Here is a 20,489-nt window from a genome sequence, read left to right on the forward strand (position 1 = left end):
CCCTCCCCCACGCGCATGCTCTCTCTCTCCCTCTCAAAAATGAACATTTAAAAATAAAATCTTAAAAAAAAAAAAAAGACTGGGTGGCTCAGTGGGTTAAGTGTCTGACTCTTGACTTTGTAGAATCAGGTCATGATTCTACAATTCATGAGATTGAGCCCTGTGTTGTGCTTTCAGCAAGGGGCCTGCTTGGGATTCTCTTTCCCTCCCTCTACCTCTACCCCCATCAAAATAAATAAACCGTAAAAAAAAAAAAAAAAAAGAATTCCACTTGCTTCTATTTTAGGAGTTCTGGCCAGTGGCAAAACCTAACCAGTGCAAACCAACACAGACTTTTTTGGGAGTTCAGCCTTGATTAAAGGGTGCAGCAAAGTCGATCTAATCCTAGCATGTGACTGTGTGCTGGGGTGCAAGTGTGGACAACTGCCCTTCCTGCTGCTGCTGCTGCTGAGAATGTGGTTTTAAGAAAATGAGCAAGATTCACTGGGTCAGACACTAATCCAAGTTTATGATGCTGGTGAAAATCAGGGCGACAGTTACTGTCACAGAGTTCACTGCAAAATCAATGAACCAAAAAAAGAATTCTGCCATTGTCCATGGTCTATACCACAGGAACCTAGGTAAATTGGTCTCAGGAGTTAGCCAGATATGGATTCAAATTCTGCTTCTGCCACTTACTGTGTCACTTTGACCAAATCAACTATTCTCTGGAAACCTCAACTTCCGCTTGTACAGTAAGGAACAAGAGTACCTTCTCATGGAACAGAGACTATTAAATGCGAAAATAAATAAAATACCCGCCACTAACCACACTTCTCCACCATGGCACTCAATGGGTGGTTGTTGTTACTAATCTTTACACTGGACAGTTTACTGTAAGGGATGTTTTACATAAACTTAGGAGGTAAACTCAGTGTTTCTTTCTTGAGATAAAATATTTCTAAATAGGAGTCTAACCCAAATTCTTTTCAACACTTCAATTCTTCCAGGAAAGAATTGTAAGTACTCTAGTTTCTTTTCTCCCCCTGGAAACTGCAAGGGTCGGAAAGGTTACAAACCCAGACTTCAATGCATTTTTTTAAATCTCTTTCAGAGTCCTCAGACACCAGCCTGAGGGAGGCGGCTTTCTAACAGAAGGGGCTCACGGAGGGCACTGCTTCTGACATCTCTTCACAGTGAGTAAGTGTCCTTGCTATTTAAAAATTTAAGAACCACTGTTCCAGGACTCTAATGCATTGAAAATGTTCTCAATTGTTTCTGAAAGCTTTCTCTGCCTACTAGTTAATGACTCTAGAGTGAGCAAGAAGCATTTTCCCCCATATTCAGAAAAAAAACAAGTCTTAGATCAAAAACAGATTTATAAGTGCTTGGATACCAAAAGACCTTGGTTTCCAAGCAAAGAATTTTAAGGAAAATAAAGCTTCTGAAATTACTTCCCAATTAATAATATAAAGGGTTGGTCTTCAAACCTGACCACCAGGAAGGATTTTTGACCCTGGATCCAGGCTGAAACCCTCAAATTCCTCAAAATCTTCAGATTTCTACTATAAACCTTCCCACCCTTTCACCATTTTGTATCACTTAAGCACGAAGAAATGAAAATGTACTTTCTCCTTTATTATCTTCCAAGGCCAATAGTGGTGAAGAGAGGAAAGAGAACTCATGCCTCAAAAACAATAAATGAGGGAGGCCCGTGACAGGCCCATGCACCGAGCGTGACCGCAGTGGCCCGCACGCACTGCTGGACAAGTTCATGCTCCACACTTGAGCAGCTGAGCTGGAGGAGTGAAAAGTGAGAACCAGGGCCGCCTGGGTGGCTCAGTCAGTTAAGTATCCAACTTCGGCTCAGGTCAAGATCTCATGGTCTGAGTTCGAGCCCCATGTCGGGCTCTGTGCTGTCACTTTGGAGCCTAGAGCCTGCATTGGCTGCCTCTCTCTCTGCCCCTCCCCTACTCATGCTCTGTCTCTCTCAAAAAATAAACGTTTAAAAAAAAAAAAAAAGAACCAAAACAATCATATTCATAGCAAAATGGAGTAGAGTACATACATATTTTTTTCTTTAAAATTATCGAAAGGATTCATGGTTCAGGAAAGCACTTAGGAAGAAGTCACCAGAACCACAAAGGTCAACTTAAACATGCACTGAACACAGCCATACCTAGATGTCACACTGTTTCAGTCACACACAGCCTTCCCTTGACCCCACACCCTTCCACAGCCAAGCTGCTGAGTCTCCACTCCCCATTCACCCAGCCTCAGTCTTCCCTGCCTTGGTCAACACCATCAACACCACCAGTGACCTACAAATTACATCTGCAGAAATGTCAAGGTTGTAAGTCAAGGAAAACCTCAAGAGCCATGTCAGAATGAAGACTAAAGACACAACTATGAAATGGGTTGGAAGCTTTCTCTATGAAGACCTTATTCCAACAATCAGCAGAATCTGAATGGGCCTCTAGGCGAAGGGCTAAATGGCACACAGAATACATAATGTATGTGCCATTCTTCCAACAACTATGTATTTGGGGAGGGCGGCAAGAGGGAGCTAGAGTAGGAGCTATTAGAAGACTCTGTCTTATTTAGAAGAGGGCCAAACTGGAACTTCACATCGCTTTCCAAGACACATGAGCGACTACATGCACAATTCTAGTGAAATTCTAGCATGGGTGGTAGGAGAAGCACTTTGCACACAGTGTTTTTGTTACCCTGGTATAGATATAGCATCCAACTGAGATTCAGAACAAGTGTTTTTCCTGGTAGAGTGAAAGAAAGGAAGTGGCCTAAAATCCTTTCCAAGCTAAAAAAAGTCACCCAAAAAGATAAACTATTTAAATTCAATCAAGAGCCCAAGAGTGAAATGAGAAAGAGTTGTGTATCCCTTTACTTAGAAACAATAGGCCATTGTTAATCTAGGGCTGAAATGGCTGTAAAACCAGGTCTGGGACAGTCTGAACTCTGTAAACGACTTAGGTAAAGCGAGTTGGAGAAAAGTCCTGTGTAGCAAGATCTTCTACTAAGATGGGCTGTCTTGGATGAACTGTTACACAGTAAATAATTCCATATGATTTTTTTTAAGAGAGAGCATGTGAGCTGGGGAGAGGGACAGAGGAAGAGAGAATCTCAAGCAGACTCCACACTTAGTGTGGAGCCTGAGGTGGGGCTTGATCCCAGAACCCTGGAATCACAACCTGAGCCAAAATCAAGAGTCAGACGCTCAATCAACTGAGCCACCCAGGTGCCCCTTAAACCCATTTTTTAATCCCTTAACTCCCCTTTGAGCCATGCTACAAAACTGCAGTCAGTGATTAACTGCATAAATTCCAAGTACTATTGATTTCTCCTTGACTGGATGGAGTCAGTATGTTTTACTAAAGAGCAAATTTACAGTCAATTAGGCGGAGCAAGAAGAGTCATGAGTAGTCTTCCATGATCTTCCTATCACTGTTTAAGTTCCCCTCGACAGAAATCTACACAATGAGATCTCAATACAAAACAAAGCAAAAGCACTAATCAAGAAGGCAAAAAGAGAGGCACCTGGTTAGCTCAGTCAGTTGAGCATCTGACTTTGGCTCAGATCATGATCTTGCCATTCTTGAGTGTGTGCCCCACATTGGGCTCGCTGCTATCAGCGAGGAGCCCACTTCAGATCCTCTGTCTCCCTCTCTCTCCCAGCCCTTCCCCTGCTCTCTCAAAAATAAATATTTTTAAAAAAAGGGGGGGGGGGTAGATGCTTTCTAAACAAAAGTATAAGTTTAAAGTACTCAAAGGAGTCCAGTAGGCAATACAGTTAAGTATACCAAGGAATAATTAGACTGCAAAACATTCATAAAGTTACAAAAAAGGCGGGGAGGAGCACCTGGGTCCGACCCTTGATTTTGGCTCAGGTCTTGATCTCACAGTTCATGAGATCCCCACATTGGGCTCTGTGTGGACAGCCTGGAGCCTACTTGGGATTTTCTCTCTCCTCTCTCACCCTCCCCACCATTTGTGCACTTTCTCAAAATAAATAAACTTTAAGAGAGAGACGGCGGGGGGGTGGGGGGGGGCTGTGTACACCTCAGTATTTGCATTTTCCCATCTGGATCAGAGAGATGGGAAAAGGCCCACTCCACCCCAACCTGCCTGGCCCATCCCGTCCCATCCCAGAGGTCCTCAGAAGATTTAACACGCTAAGGCAAATTCACATTCCAGAAGCATTCACACAGAAAGGCATTCTATTTGTTAACAAAATCCATTCAACAAATAACTAAGCCATTCATCTTTAGGTCTGTGAAACTGGGATGACACATAGGGCACATTTCTTATTTTTATTTCAACATTTAAAATATTCACAGATGGAGTATTGTATTCATTGACTCTCCATGGAAGATGTACCAAACAAAGCATACAGGTTATTCCACAATTACAAAATTACATATTTGTGACTATGTGAATGTTTACCCCTAGTCTTTATCTGGAAAATACCGCTTAAAAAAAGAAAAAAAAACTTTCAAGTTTTTCACTGGATTAATTTCCATAAAAAGTAAATAGCAAAGAATTTCAGGAGACACCAAAATATCAGCCAGTGCTTTTTTAAATTTTCAAACTTTTATAGTGTTCTTCTGACTTTTAAGTGTCAGGAACACCTAAGTAACACCCAATTCTTTCTCTTTTCCCCTCAATAGCCAAGCCAGGATGAACATACTTTTTTTCCTAAGTCTTTTCTCCTATGTAGAAATAGGTACATCACCACAGCAACTTGACTGGCTAATGAGGTAGGAGTATTCTTCAAAAGCATTTAAGAAGCAAAAGAGAATAATCAAATTATTAAGAGTTTTTCTTTTTTAGTGATTTTCTTTAAAACACCAAGGGCACTGGAAATTGGTCAAATGCCACTCATACTTTAAAAGACAAAGAGGGAAAACCCCATTAGAAACACCCTGCTACAACTACACTCGGATCTGGCATCAATTAAATCCATTCTGGCATCACGAAGTAAGAAACTGCTGTCTCAAAATGCCAAGCTTTCTTCCTGGAAGAAACCTTACCAGGAAGAGAAGTTTAAACAGAAAACATCAGTCCCCTATCTTCTCTTTTCAGTACAGTTAATTGCTCTCTTCTTTTAAACCCAGTTCTCATCATTTCCTGCACCCAAAAAAAGACAAATAATGTCTGTGTATTGCATATCCAGTAGATTTAAATGAATTTAGCAGTCAACCTATCAAATTCTGCCAGGGAAACTCTCCTTACATGAAGGTTTTAATGACCTAATGCTATACAGCTACAAAATGCCTAGGTAGTAGATTTCAGCACCACCTCTGTATCAGCAGATTGGTTCAAAATGCACACGGCACCCTGAATTCATACATACCTGGGAAATCTACCCATTACTCCTTCAACTACACCGAAATCAAAGCTCTGTGTTCTAACTACCCTTTCTTGTATACATATCTAGGAATACTTTACAAATTCACCCAATTAAGTTAATAGAACACATTTATATTCCCAAATAAGGGGAAGTTATCAATCATGATTTGTCTAAAATACCATTTTGAACACTTTTGGTACCTATTATTTGGATGCTAAAATACCAGAAGAGAGGATTTACTTCCCCAATTATGCACCTATTAGGGCTACTGCTAAAAACACTAAAAAATCATCTAAAAAATGTAAAAACAGACTTAAAACAGAACAGCTGCCAGAAAAAAAATTTAGTAACTGTATGTGTCCTGGCAGCTGGTTTTGAAATCAAGTCCTTGACAATTCTACTATAAAATGTTTTAGATGCAGTAATCAAAGTTGGTATAATAGTGCAACTCTCTGATATGGCAGTAAACCATTTAAGATTAGCTACCAAAAATACATAATTTGTTAACAAGAATTTTTCACGTCTTTAAACGTTTCTTTTACCATTCCATTTAGAACTGTGTCCTATCAATGTGATCAAAATATCACATGTTATCATTTAGTGTGAAGAGAATTCCTTCCTCTTCACTGCCACCTTCTTCAATTTCAGTTATAGCTCCTTTACATTCTTTACCTAAGGCACACCATGCCCTATTTATTGCTGCAAAGCCCCTGAAATTTGTGCCTCAATCTGGATCTGCTTCATCACTATGGTTCAGCGAAAATCACTTCAGAGTACCTGCTAAAACTTAACATTAAGTCTAGAATACTACTATCCGAGAGATAAAACTGCAAAAGAACCAAGCCTACTAAGAAAAGGCCAGTAAGAATATGCTCTATCTACTCTTTCCTCCAAAAACTTACCACATTACTATGACAGTAAAGCTCAGTGAGATCTCTGGCTATATATATACTCCATGTTACAAAATAAAATGTTAGGCCAATAAGCTTTCACAATTTTTATTAAATCCTAATCTAATATAACAGTATCTGATTTTATAGACATCATCCCATGGTGAACATGTTTAATAAGTGAAAGCAAATCAGACATCTAAGTCACTATTCTCTGCAGACTAAGCAGTAAGGTAACTACACAGAACGCTACAGGTAACGACATACACTTACTTGTTCAGTTTTCATACAAGCCATGTTTTTTTTTTTTATCAAACTATATCTCCTAATATTTAATACAGTAGAATTAGTGATTGTAGCTCTCATATAATATTTTAATTACAAGTACCTTATTGAGATAACTAACATTTTGACAGTTTCACTGACTTTCCAAATTAGAATATATTCAAGAAAAAGAGCAAAAAGTGAAATGAAAACTGAACACGACAAGTTAAGTTACTAAAGGAAAATGAAGTAAAAAAAGGGAAAGTGAAGTATCACTGGGGTGGAAAAATACAAGTCTAGACATTGGGCTGGAAGAAAACAGATCAACTATGGATTTCACAAGTCAGAGTTTATAAATCCAATGCAATACAAATCCTTTTGAATGTAAAAGCCAAGTTGAAATTAACAGGTCTATAAACTGTTACTTTTGGCCTTAAACAGTACCAACTCCTTTGATCAAAAAAGGCCACAACAGTTAAGATTGTATTACTTGATTTTATTTTACACTAGGTGGCGGGCACAAAGCAATCCTCCTTAATAAAGTTGACAATTAGCTTCACTCAGAACATTTTTAATAATGCACATTAAAAAAAAAACGTATTCATCTTACAAATTGTTCTGCAATCCAAATATACAATAGCTTGGAAAACAACGTTTAGAAAACAAAAGCCAATGTAAAAAGACAGATTAAAACAACTAGAACAGTACAGGTTTTATATGGCTCTGATTTTACAGTTTTCTTACTGCATCATCAATGTCAGAAATCTGTTCCTTCAGCTGGCTCCATTGCTCAGGATTTAAAGAAATACCTAAAACAAAGTTTTAAAAATTAAAAGTTGAAACTCGATTTATGCTTTCTTGATGATTTTCATACTTACAACTAAAGTACTGCTTTATCAACAGCTGTCACTTTGAAAGGCACAATGGAACCATACTGAGAGTCAAATCTCTTAATTTGTTAATTACATATTCATCACAATTACCTGAACCAAGACCAGTCTTATATCTAGTTTTACTTCCAACACTGTATCCTGCACAATACTTAATATACCCCGTGAGAACAAATGATTTGAAGATGCATCTCACAAGCTAATTTGCTAGTTTGTGAACTAGCAGGCTAAGTGGCCAGGTCCAGATTTCGTATGTGACACTCCATTTCTATATCCAGTTGGTTCCAACATTTGCTCAAATTTTTACAGGAACTCAAGGTGAATGACTTTGTGCTGAGTTATTCCAGAAACCTTCATTTCACTTTGGAAAAATTCCTGGGACGTGACCCATACAGAACTTCTCAGAATGTATGTACTGATTAAAAATGCATTCTGCAATCATGCTGTCAGGGTTCTATCACTGCCTCCCAATCACTAATGTCACCTTAAAAAACTGTCATTACCTCTGAGCCTCGGTCTCACCAGTAAAATGGTATTTACACCTCAAAGGGGTGTTGAGAACCAATACATTAGTTAATCTGAATAAAAAGCTAAGTGTATTACATGACACATAAGTAAACACTTAAAATGTTAGTTAATAACATGTCTTTTCTATTTAAGATGTAAGACTATGAACAGAAAGTATTTTGAACTTGGAACTTCCAATGTTCTAATACTTGACCCATGTAAATAGAGAAATAAACTAGAATTGGAAGAATGAGTGTATTTTTCAGAAAACTGCTGGGAGGCCATGAAATTGTGAGGAAGGCAGAAGAACATAATGCATCAACACCTTGGAAAGACTTTAAGCTGATCAAATTATTTTAGTAAATGTTTGCAGAAACAAGAAATGTGGCATTGCCCACAATGAAACAACCTGAATGAGCCAGAAACGACCTGAACAAGAAAATGTTAAAGGGGATGAAAACAAACGTTAGGTTTAGTAAACCCAAAACCCACATGAAGCAAACAAGCAGTACCTTCAAAATGACAAACAGGCAGAGTAGAAGATAAAGAGGCCTTTTATTATTAGCTAAGTATCAACCTAAAGTAGCTAACTACCCAAATATAGGAATTTATGCTAATCCATAAATGTTCTCTAGCTATAAATCTGGTGAAAAAATCCAGTATGCTTCTATGATGCTATGATATGCTTGGGATGGGATGCAGCATAAATGGAAAGAGGACAAAGACCCAGTAAAAGGATCCCACCCACCCCACCCCACCCCCGCCCCGTTAAAGAATATCCTTTAGAAGATGAACCAAAAGAAAACACTATAAACCAGAATTTTTCATTCCAATTTTTACAACTTCTCAGATAGCGCCTACTACTTAAGAATTCAGATAAACTTTTTTTTTTTTTTTTTTTGAAGTTACACCCAAGCAGGGGCACATGGGCAGCTCAGTCGGTTAAGCATCCAACTTCACAGGTCATGATCTTGCAGTTTGAGAGTTCGAGCCCCGCATCAGGCTCTCTGCTGTCAGCACGGATCCCATTTTGGATCCTCTGTCTCCCTCTCTCTCTGCCCCTCCCCCACTCAAAAATAAACAAACATTAAAAAAAAAAAAAAAGCCAAACAAATTAGCAGCCAAATGAAATGATATTAGGGGTATTCTTTCTTCTGAGTTTTATTCCAACAATTATTTAAGACAGGTGACTGAAGGAAGTGTCATGTCCAAAAAGACTACAGAACACTCAACTGAATGAAGATCCTCCCAATGCACTGCCAAACATTATTTCAATTTCAAGTAAGATACGTTACTTAGATAATTTTTAGTTCAGCCCTAATATCAGGACCAAATTCAGGAAATTAAATCTCACCTTTTCTTCCTGGTTTCATTTCACCTTCCGGATCCATCCAATATTCTCTAATATCAATTAGGACTTTCCCTTTAAAGTCTCGAACACTGACATACCTCATTTTCCCAATCTGCCAAAGAAAAAAAAACATAGAAAGGTATTCAAGAGTGATGTCCATATTTATATTTACTACTATTCTGAATATCGAAACTACAACCAAAGGAAATGTCACTCAAAAAATCTTTCTTAAAAAAAAGGAATTAAATGAAGCATATCTGACCCTTCCAATCATTTTCACATTAAAGGGATCATTAGTAAAACAGAGGAACACTATGGAAAATGGTATGGAGATGCCTCAAAAAAATTAAAAACAGAACTAATACATGATCTAGCAATGATCCAGGAGCCACACTTCTGGGTATGTACCTAAAAGAAATAAAAGCAAGGTCTTGAGAAGATATTTATTTGTACCCCCATGTTCGCAGCAGCATTACTCACAGCACCCCAAAGATGGAAGCAACCTAAATGCTGACATAAACAAAATGTGTTCTATACATACAATGGAGTATTAGCCTTAAAAAAAGGAAATCCTAGGGGCACCTGGGTGGCTCAGTCAGTTAAGTGTCTGGACTCCTGATTTCGACTCAGGTCATGATCTCGTGGTTCGTGGGATCAAGCCCCACATCAAGCTCCACGCTGACAGCACAGAGCCTGCTTGTGATTCTCTCTCCCCCTCTCTCTCTCTCTCTCAAAATAAATAGACAAACATTAAAAAAAAAAAAAAAAAAAGATTTTCTCTCCCTCTGCCCCTCCCTGCTCACACTCTCATAAATAAATAAACAAACAAACAGGAAATCACATGCTACAACACGGATGAACCTTGCTGACATAGGCTAAGTGAAAGAAACCACTCATAGAAAGATACATACTATATGATTCCACTTTTAAGAAATGCCTAGACTAGTCAGATTCAGAGACAAAAAGTAGAGTGGTGGTTATCAGGGCCTGGGGAGGGGGTAAAGGGGAGTTGTTATTTAAGTTTTGCAAAATGAAAAGTTCTGGAGATCTGTTTCACAATAATATAAACATACTTAACACTACTGTATGCTTAAAAATGGTTAAAATGGCAAATTCTATGTAAAGTGTTTTTTATTTTTTACCACAATAAAAATCATTAGAAAGCAAAGTTTTGCAGTACAAACTACAACCAGTAGGAATCCATAGACTCCACCAGCAATACACCATTCTAAGAATCCAGAGATCCGGTCAATAGTAACATGAGAAAGCTTTTCCTTTTAGACATTCATTTTAAGTAACATCTTTAATACACTTCACCCATAGTCTCAAAGTAAGAACTTAAAACTACCCACAGAAAACTATTTTTCAAAAACCTTACACTGTGCTTAACAAACTACAGAGGAAAACAATTTACTCAACAAAGTGTCTGTAAGCACTTTCCAGGATGTCTTACACTGCTGTAATATACTATCTAGCACTTAAACTAAGAAGTCACACTTTCTGATCAAAACTTTTAACACCTGCCCATCTCTTACTCATTCTGAAACTACTCTTCAGGCTTACTGACTAAAAACCAGCTATGATTTTTGTGCTTACATCAACATGTAAAGATCTGGGGTTCGGTTATGCTCCTTTCCCTTCAAACCAGGGCCCCTTGATTATTAAATAATCCTTTTCACGGGGATACAAGTTATTACTGTAGTAGAATCACAACTGTGCTGACCCAGTACATATTAATGGCTTCCATCTTGCCTATGTCCTTTTAGACTGCTTTTTCTGGTCTCAGCTAGTTCTTGTGCATTTTCCTTTAGTTTTCCATTTTCAAGTTAAGTTTCTTGTCCTGCTGGTATACCCCTAATTCCAGGGTATGCCCCATGCTTTATGGAGAAATGAAGTTCGGGGCGCCTGGGTGGCGCAGTCGGTTAAGCGTCCGACTTCAGCCAGATCACGATCTCGCGGTCCGTGAGTTCGAGCCCCGCGTCGGGCTCTGGGCTGATGGCTCAGAGCCTGGAGCCTGTTTCCGATTCTGTGTCTCCCTCTCTCTCTGCCCCTCCCCCGTTCATGCTCTGTCTCTCTCTGTCCCAGAAATAAATAAACGTCGAAAAAAATTTAAAAAAAAAAAAAAAAAAAAAAAAGAAATGAAGTTCACTGGGTACGGGTTAAGTGCCTTCAAATATTTCTTCTCTGTACTCACATCATTATCAGTTAACTTTCTTTACTTTTTCTATCCCGTTTCTTTCATACACGTTCTTTCCCATTTCACTGGCTTCATACCTACCATTTCTTAACATGTTCATTCCCCTCTTCTAGAAAACATTTTCCCTAACCTGCATTTTGTAAACTTTCTCCGTGTTTCCCTCTTCCATTTATTGCTAAATTTTGAAAGGAGAGGAATACTGTTTCTACTAATTAGATTCCCAATGCCTACACTAAATTAGTCACCAGTGATCTTATGGTCACTTTTAATGGCTTATTTTTTAATCAGTCTTCTTGAAACCCCCTAGTGCCTATCATACTGGGTTCTTAGTAAACTGTTTTAATGGATAAATTAGATAAGGCCAGAATAATTCTCATAGTGGAACTGTTCATTGGGACTTACAATACTGATTTAGTAACTCTAAGAATATCTCCATGGGGGGGAGAAATTAGTTCAACCTCTATCTCACACCATACACAGAAAAACTAAACTAATTCTACATGGATCACAGACCTAAACGTGAAGGTTAAAGCTATAAAAATTCTAGGGAAAAAAATTTTTCAAATAAAATATTAATAAAATTGTCAAACCATTATTATAAGTAAAAATGAAGTTCTCATTTTATATTTATATAACCAATGTACTCTACTGTGTTCTTAAGCCAATTAAAATTCAGTATTATCACCAAAATATTTTTCTATGGCCAAATTACCACTTCAAAGAAAAACCTATAACAGCAACAAAATTAAAGATTATCTTGTAGAATGCCTGTCACTACTAAGGTCTGTGAAAAGTCACTTTGAAAATAAAATATATAGTTCCTCCTAGAGAAACCAAGAGACGCTTTCAAAAGAGTGAGGAATCTTACAGCTTTATGAGGCTCAGGAAGCTTTCCAAATGAGGTTTTAAAAACTGAACCCACTTTTTTTGATGAGATAACCACCCCCTAAAAAAGATGTGGTTTTCCCCAAACTGCTCTAACATAATAAAATCTCTAAATGTGGATCCTGTTTCTTCAATAGACAAGATAAAATCCATTAAAATGCTACAGATGTTTTCATTACACAAAGGCAGGCAAACGGTAAACAAGAACTAATCAGAGAAAGCCCAAGATAGATAGTTGCCCAAATCCTCAAAAGTTTTTACCTCTATTGCAAACATTGTTAAAATATTCCAATGCAGCACTTCATTCTCCACAAGAAGAAAGTCCATTCTCTACAAGAAGGTCTATGAAAGGACGGGATGCTTCTCTTGCAGATTCCACATTTCATTCTGACCCTTAAGGAAACTTCCCACAGCACTTAGAATAAAACTCAAAGAGTGCAAGACCTGGTCCTTCACCCTCGTTACCAACCAGATCTATCTACATTCTCAACCAGGTTTCCTAGGCTCCAGCCACAAAATATTTGCACGAGCCTCTCTACTTTAGAAAGGATTCCCTCTCTCGTATATTTCATGACTGGCTCCTCCTTTATGTCTTAAGCTTCAAATATCACTTCTTTAGAGAGAGATTCCCAGAGCACCTTCTCTCTCATAATAACCTACCCTTTTATTTCTCAGCCCTTAACATAACTTATATATATATACATATACGTATATATGTATGTTTATTAGTATAATATTTATCCCTATAAATTCCACAAAACCAGAGACCATGTCTACTGGGACCATTACTGCTTACCCAGAACTTAGCAAGGCCTGATGTACAGGAGGCATTCAAAAAAACAAACAAAAAACAGCATTCAAACTTAAAGAAATGAGGGCCCTTTCATAATTCTTCCTTACATATACTGACTTATGTTCTCTATCAAAGTAGTCTGCTCCCCTAAGCTATAGGCAAGTCAGAAGACTAAAACCTGTAACTAATCCATCTGCATTTTGTCTAAATTTTTAATATTTAACAAAAAATGTGTACACTTAAGGTGTACCACATGAAGATGTGACCTATTCATAGTGAAATGATTACTAGTCAAGATAATTAACATATCATTTCAGTTACCATTTTCTGTGTGATCAGTGCACCTGAAATCTCTTTTAGCATATTCCATATTCAATACAGTAGTAAGTATAACCATCATGTGTCTATTTTCATCCACATACATAACTAGGCAAAAAGTGAGTAAAAATATCCAACTTCTATTTTCCTATTCTAACCTTAATCCTGGCACTGTCTTTCAAGGCCATCAGTAGATTCAAAATATATACCTATTTTACCTGTAAAGAACTTATCAAAGTCAACACCCAAACAATAAATAATCCAGTGAAGCAATGGGCAGAAGACATGAATAGACATTTCTCCAAAGAAGATCCAGATGGCTAACAGACACATGCAAAGATGCTCCACATCACTCATCATCAGGGAAATACAAATCAAAACCACAATGAGATACCACCTCACACCGGTCAGAATGGCTAAAATTAACAACTCAAGGATGCCTGGGTGGCTCAGTTGGTTAAGTGTTCGACTCTTGGTTTCAGCTTGGGTCATGACCTCACAGGTTCATGAGATCAAGCCTTGCATTCAAACTGCTTCCTGGGGCGCCTGGGTGGCGCAGTCGGTTAAGCGTCCGACTTCAGCCAGGTCACGATCTCGCGGTCCGTGAGTTCAAGCCCCGCGTCAGGCTCTGGGCTGATGGCTCAGAGCCTGGAGCCTGTTTCCGATTCTGTGTCTCCCTCTCTCTCTGCCCCTCCCCCGTTCATGCTCTGTCTCTCTCTGTCCCAAAAATAAATAAACGTTGAAAAAAAAAAAATTTTTTTAAAACAAACTGCTTCCTAAATGTGCAGTTCTCAATCTGTTTCTGAACGCCTACAACTTTAAAATCTTTTTTTTTTTCAATGTTTATTTTTGGGGAGAGAGAGGGAGAGAGAGGGAGAGAGAAGGAGAGAGAGGGAGGGAGGGAGGGAGGGAGAGAGAGAGAGAGAGAGAGAGAGAGAGAGAGAGAGAGAGAGAATATGAATCTGAAGCAGGATCCAGGCTCTGAGCTGTCAGCACAGATGCGGGGCTCAAACTCATGAACTGTGAGATCATGACCTGAGCTGAAGTCAGACGCTTAACCAAATGAGCCACCCAGGAGCCCCTGGATGTCCATAATTTTAAATTCATTGTTTTATACTTAGCCAAACCACAAGTTTCTAGACTTTAACAATAATCTAGCAGCATATAAATTACTTTCATTTCTACAAACTTGCTCTTACATTTCAACGAATAGAAGATGATTATAAGAAACATTAAAAATTATTATGCAGGATCAGATTATAATACTTTCAACATTCATCAGATCAAGCCAGATAATAATTCCTCTGGATCTAAGGAAATTACCTGAAACATGTTATCATCTCTGCTGCTGCTACTCTGCTTAGAGGATGACAGGGCTCTTGAAGTCTCACCGGTCTTTTGCTTCTTTACAGGTTTTTCTGGAGTAACCTGCTTTTTCCGCTTTAACTTGAAAGAAAAACAAGAATAATGGTTAAAATCTGCATACATAAGAATAAAACACATTTCAGGTTCAAACACTTCCTGACTCCTTAGGACTTAAAGAATCAGAGGACTACAGTTATTCATTAAAAAAAGAATGCTAAAAACACACACAGGCAAGTTTCACTTGACAAGAGAACTATGGAATTAACCTAATATCTAACACAGTGTCTTCAAAATGTGTTCCCAAGAGCCCAAAAGTCACTTCGGGTATCAAAGAGGTAATAACCAGAGAAACAACTCTTTAATAGACCAGATACGCACATCAGATTTCTCTGGGAAGAAAAAAAATGGGGGGGCCTGCTGCTTTTGAATAAACTTTTAGAAACCACAAGTCTATTAAAGTTAGTCAGCTACTAATTTTTTTTACAAAAGAAATATATTAATTCGTAAGAATATAACCAACTTATTCCAATCTAGGATATGTTATTCATGCGCTGCCTATTCCAAAAGGGACTTAAATTGACTTTGAAAATTATGAGTACATGTAGCACCTGGGTAGCTCAGTCAGTTAAAGCATCTGACTCTTGATTTCAGTTCAGGCCATGATCTCACATTTCACGGGATCGAGCCCCGAGACGGGTTCCACGCAGAGCATGGAGCCTGCTCAGGATTCTCTCTCTCCCTCTCTCTGCCCCTCCCCTGCTCATGCACATATGTGCACACTCTCTCTCTCAAAATAAACAAATAAATCAACTTTAAAAAAAAAAAAAGAAAAATTTATGAGTACACAAACCTAAGAAAGCTATTTCGTACTGAGCATTAGAAGTCAACAATTCAAGAACTTCCTCATCAGAAAAAAAAAATCACCAAAGGTGGACAGCAATGTGCTTAGACTACTATTCAAAATCAAAACAACGTTTTAAATTAAACAGCATTATTTTAAAAACTTTTTATATAGCCTCGTTCTTAAAATGAGCTAACGCCTATGAAAACTAGTGGAGTTCCCAACCTAAACGGTAGAGGGCAGGCGTGTTCCTTTTGGTGGAAAGTACAAACTGATGTGTTGTCTTACTAAATTAGATGAAACTAGATAAAATATAATGTACGTATGCATATAACTGAAAAAGTGAATGCATTTAATTTTTTTTAAGTTTATTTCTAAGAGAGCATGAGCGGGAAGGAGCAGAGAGAGATGGAGACACAGAATCTGAAGCAGGCTCCAGGCTCTGAGCGGTCAGCACAGAGCGCGACCAACGGCTCGAACCCTGCAAGATCACAACCTAAGCCGAAGTCAGACACTCAACCGAGCCACCCAGGTGCCCCAAAAGTGAATGTATTTAATTTAAGTGCTTACAGGATTAAGAATACTATTTGGGACAAATGGCAAAAATCAATTCAGCTCAATAAGCAGAAAGTGATTATTCTTTGTATCAGGGTCTGGATACTCCCCAGGGATTGGCACATGCCCGGCACATAAACACTCAATAAAAATTTGCTAAATGAACATAATCAAATGCCATACCAAATGCAAATAAGAATTTAAGACATACTTCCTTCTGCAGTACAGCTATGTATGCTCTTTGAGGCTTCATTTCAACCTTTACGTGATATATTCTTTATTTCCCTAAAGATCCATCTTCTCCAAGATTCTCCCATAAGCTCTTTTAACTAACACTGTCAACTAAACTCAGAGACATAATTATGTAAGCTTCTAGGAAATAAAAAGTTCTGCATGGAAGGAAGCTCAGACTACAATGTGAGCTGCTCAGGTAAGCAGAATGCACAGCTTCCAGCACAGGTGTCAACTAATGTAGAAAAAGCCTGTTGTCAAAATGGGTTATTTCACATTAGCTTTGCTGGGTGTTGATTTCACTAAAAGGAGGAGACCAGAGTAAATAACATTCTAACTTAACATGTACCAAGCCTACATTTGAAGTAATCCTAGTGGGCTGGATAAACATCAGTGGCCAAGGACACTGTCAAAATTGACACCTGCATTCAGAGTTCAGGTAATTTAGTTCAACTACAACACACAATACCTACAGATTAGGCAGATTTCCAAATAAAGCAAATAGCGGCTTTGGCCTATTTCTAATGCTATTCCCCCTAGGGAATAAGGTGATGGTTCTGCAGAGTTAGTGTTCCTAGAAGTCCTCAATGGGAGACTTGTTCAGGTCCAAAGACTTGCTCAAGTCTGATTTAGGGGCCAGGAGTGTGCATGAACAAGTACCCTAGGCACTTTGGTCAAGTGGTCCCAGAACCATTTGCACTTTCAGAAACACCCATCCAAGCTCTCTTTTTACCAATCTGATATGCCTTGCTGTCCTTTAGAACTGGATGTGGGCAATACTGCTGAATTAAGTATCACAAAAATGACTTGCATTAATAGTCACCTTTTTGTCAACCTCACTGTCAGAATCACTGCCGGAAGAGCTTGAAGAAACAAGTTCCTTTGACTTAGGCATTCTGCAAGACAAATACATTATATAATTAACAAATTATTCGATTACCTCCAGCTTAATCTCTCCCAAGCAAAAATTTAAGAAGTTCCATGGTTCCATTATTTTGTGGTACTGGAATTGTCACACGAAGCACAATGCTAGAAGTTATACTCTTAATCTATGCTCTTCTGAGTTGAAAATAACACCCGGAACCCAGCAAGGAGAAAGAAGTAAAATGTCACACACCTCTCATACTCCTACACCTCTTTCTCAAAGCCATTGGGTCTTTTTATACTGCATTTTAGAGAGGTTAGAGGTTTATGGGTAGGAAAAATTGCAAGAAGGCAGGGGCCAGCAATCTGCTAAAACCAGGAAGTAGGAATATCCTCAATACTGCTTTATATTTCTCACTCATGAGATCTAACGGAATTATCCACCCAACATGGAGAAGGGCTGCACTATACAGATGTCAATAGCTAATTCACTCGCCAGTATAATCCTATTTTTTCACATTTTGTGTATGTCCTTCATGCTCTTTGGCTTTTTGACCGTTGCCATCAAAATAACAAGCACCTATTCAGAGTTCACAAAGTTATACGTAATTTTTACAATTCATTACATTTTACACTGATTTTTTGCTCTGGAATATAACTAAATTCTGAAGAATCTGCTTATGGGAGGGGCAACACCTTTTCTCAAATTCCTACTATGGCCCTAGTTCCCCAGAGGTACATACATAGGCCAATCCCTTGCTTTCAAGTGGAGGTTTACTGAGCACAGCCAGACAGAGGGCCTTGTTTCTCTACTTTTGCAGTGATTAAAAAAAAAAAAGAAAGAAAAGAAAAAAAAGCTAAAGCCCAAATTTCAAGGAATTCCAAAGCATGCTATACTTCTTTTCAAGGCACTTTATAAAACCAAGTGGTAAACCACTTATTAAAAAATCTTTTGCTTTCTATCCAAAAAGGATGGGTCCTATTAATTTTTGTATAACCTAAAGGCCCCAATATATACAACAAAGTCTGTTAAATGTTGAATAAAGGAAAAAAGACCTCATTTTCTCCTCAAAATCTCATAATCTAGCTCTCTAGACTAAACCTGTCTCTACACTGACATTGAATGTATTCCACAATAGGAGGTCAAGGTAAAAGAAGTGGGCCATCCATTCCAATTCTAGCCACTAATTTCAAAAAGCTCAAACATACCCAACCAGCCATGTTGATTTTAACTGGTAATTTCCTGATGAGAAGAGTAAACTCAGGTGGAACCAACAACGTTCTGAACCATGTTTTATGAACTAATCCTGTTACTGCCTCCATTTTACATCCTAAACTCCAAAATCAATTTGTTTTTTTATGCTAGCAGCTAATAATGCCAAGAAACATTTTTTTAAAGGTAATTAAATTGAACATAACCTATTTTTTCACTTTGAAATAATCAAGCATAACTATACAGTCTACTAATAAAAGCTGCGGGGGGGGGGGGGAGGGGAGGGCTAAGATCATTTCAAAGAATGACCTCGTAATTAATCCAAATTAGAAGCCCATTCAACAAAAAAACAAGATAATGGTAACTAAGGCCACTTTGAACTTTTGACAAAATGTATTTTTACTTAAAAAAAGGCAGGCTAGTAATTCAGGCAGGTGGTATTAAAATGCTAGTGTAGAATATATACAAAACGCAACTGAAAAAACGAATCTTCATTCTCTTGATGATGGCGTGGAGGACTAGAAAAGACGAGGTGAAAATAAACGTAGACTAAAAGGCACACGAATCCGGTACTACACGAGGGTGATGAGCACCAACATGGGGAAAGGGGGTTGCGCGACACCAGGAAACTGCTGGAACCCTGGGGCTGGCAACGGCTGGGGCGGGGGGAGACAGGTTGGACGGAGGGGGCGTGGGAGGCGGCGAAGTGCGGAGGAGACCTTATGGGAAGAGGAGGGACTTGCACCAAGCGCCATTTTCTTCTCTCGAAGCATTACCTACCCCCAACATACCAGTCGTCCTTCCCCCGCAGCCCTCCTCCGACGGGGTCCGCTCTCTCCCTCCCCTAGACAGCCCCCCCACCCTGGGAGTCACGGTGAGAGCCCCAGCAAAGCCTTGAGTAAAAGCAGGCTCCGCACGCGCCCCCGCTGTGGCCCGGGCCGCCGCTGCATTGTCCCGGGGGCGCCCCGGCCCCCTCCCCAAAGCTCCCCGCCCCCCGCCCGGCCGCACCCCGCCGCCCGGGGCCGCAGCTCTCGCCGCGCCCGAGCCATTCCCGGGAGCCAGCTTCTGGCGCGGAATGGCCTACAGCGCATGGGGCTCAGGGTCGGCAAAGGAGGAGGTCCAGGGAGGCCAAGGCGGGGAAAGGGGAGGTCTGGCAGCGCCGCCATTTCCCGCGGCCGTCGCCGGCGAGCGGTGTAGAGGCCGCAAACGGCTCGCGGCCCCGCCGGGAGGGTGGGGATCGGCCGGGCAGGGGCTCGAAGGGTGGGGGCGGGGCCCCCAACACTCACGCTCCGCTCTTGCAGCCTAACAGCCCTCTGCTCGCTCGCTTGCAACTGACAGAGAACCGGAAGTGACGAAAGCGAGGAGCTGCCGGCCCCGCCCCTCTGGGACTGCGTACACGTGATGGGGCGCGGCTTCCTCGCCGAAACCAACAGCGAGACCCTTTCCAGGGCCTTAAAGGGACCGTCCTCGTGCTGAGCCAGTGCCTTGAAAGTGAAATGCAGCGGAGATTGAGCCTGACCTGTGAGTGTAAATGAGGGCACGAATAAAACACGAATGACAACCATCGAACTTTGCCCTTAATTCCGTAAGTGTTTCTTGTACTAAAGTGAAGTGTCCATACTGAATAAGCCCATTTTCCCAGGAATGGTCCTTACCCCATCCCCCCCCACCTTCCTCAGTTTTTGGCTGGTAAAATCCAAAGGAAGGAAACCAAAGTGTCACACATTTAATTCTGGAAAGTGCAAGAAATCTTTACAGAAGTCCTTGGCCACCCTTATCCTTAAACTGAAGTCTTGGAGGTAGTTCACGGAAGACAGGAGAAATCCATACTACAAGCAGGAACATGGCCAATCGATTTACAGTTAATAAATGCCTGCTATAGCCAAGAATATATATAGGGGTGCCTGGGTGTCTCAGTTGGTTAAGAGCCTGACTCATGATTTCAGATCAGGTCATGATCTCACAGTTGATGAGTTCC

The 20,489-nt window shown here is 39.7% G+C and overlaps 1 protein-coding gene across 2 annotated transcripts; it reads right to left on the bottom strand.

The window, feature by feature from the left end:
• Positions 1 to 4,293: 4,293 nt before the first annotated feature.
• SUB1 (SUB1 regulator of transcription) lies at positions 4,294 to 19,922 on the bottom strand. Of its 2 annotated transcripts, none has more exons than XM_045440912.1 (5): positions 19,798 to 19,922; positions 17,258 to 17,330; positions 14,766 to 14,888; positions 9,253 to 9,361; positions 4,294 to 7,310 (listed from the first exon to the last, which is right to left on the bottom strand). In XM_045440912.1, the coding sequence occupies exons 2-5, from the start codon at positions 17,327 to 17,329 to the stop codon at positions 7,231 to 7,233; spliced, it is 384 nt and encodes a 127-aa protein (XP_045296868.1). In that variant the 5' UTR covers position 17,330; positions 19,798 to 19,922; the 3' UTR covers positions 4,294 to 7,230. The 2 variants fall into 2 exon arrangements, with proteins under 2 accessions (XP_045296868.1, XP_045296878.1); XM_045440922.1 differs by having other exon boundaries at positions 19,596 to 19,809.
• Between the last annotated feature and the right edge of the window lie 567 nt (positions 19,923 to 20,489).

Source organism: Leopardus geoffroyi, chromosome A1 (genome assembly GCF_018350155.1).
Source record: "Leopardus geoffroyi isolate Oge1 chromosome A1, O.geoffroyi_Oge1_pat1.0, whole genome shotgun sequence".
NCBI lineage: Eukaryota > Metazoa > Chordata > Mammalia > Carnivora > Felidae > Leopardus > Leopardus geoffroyi.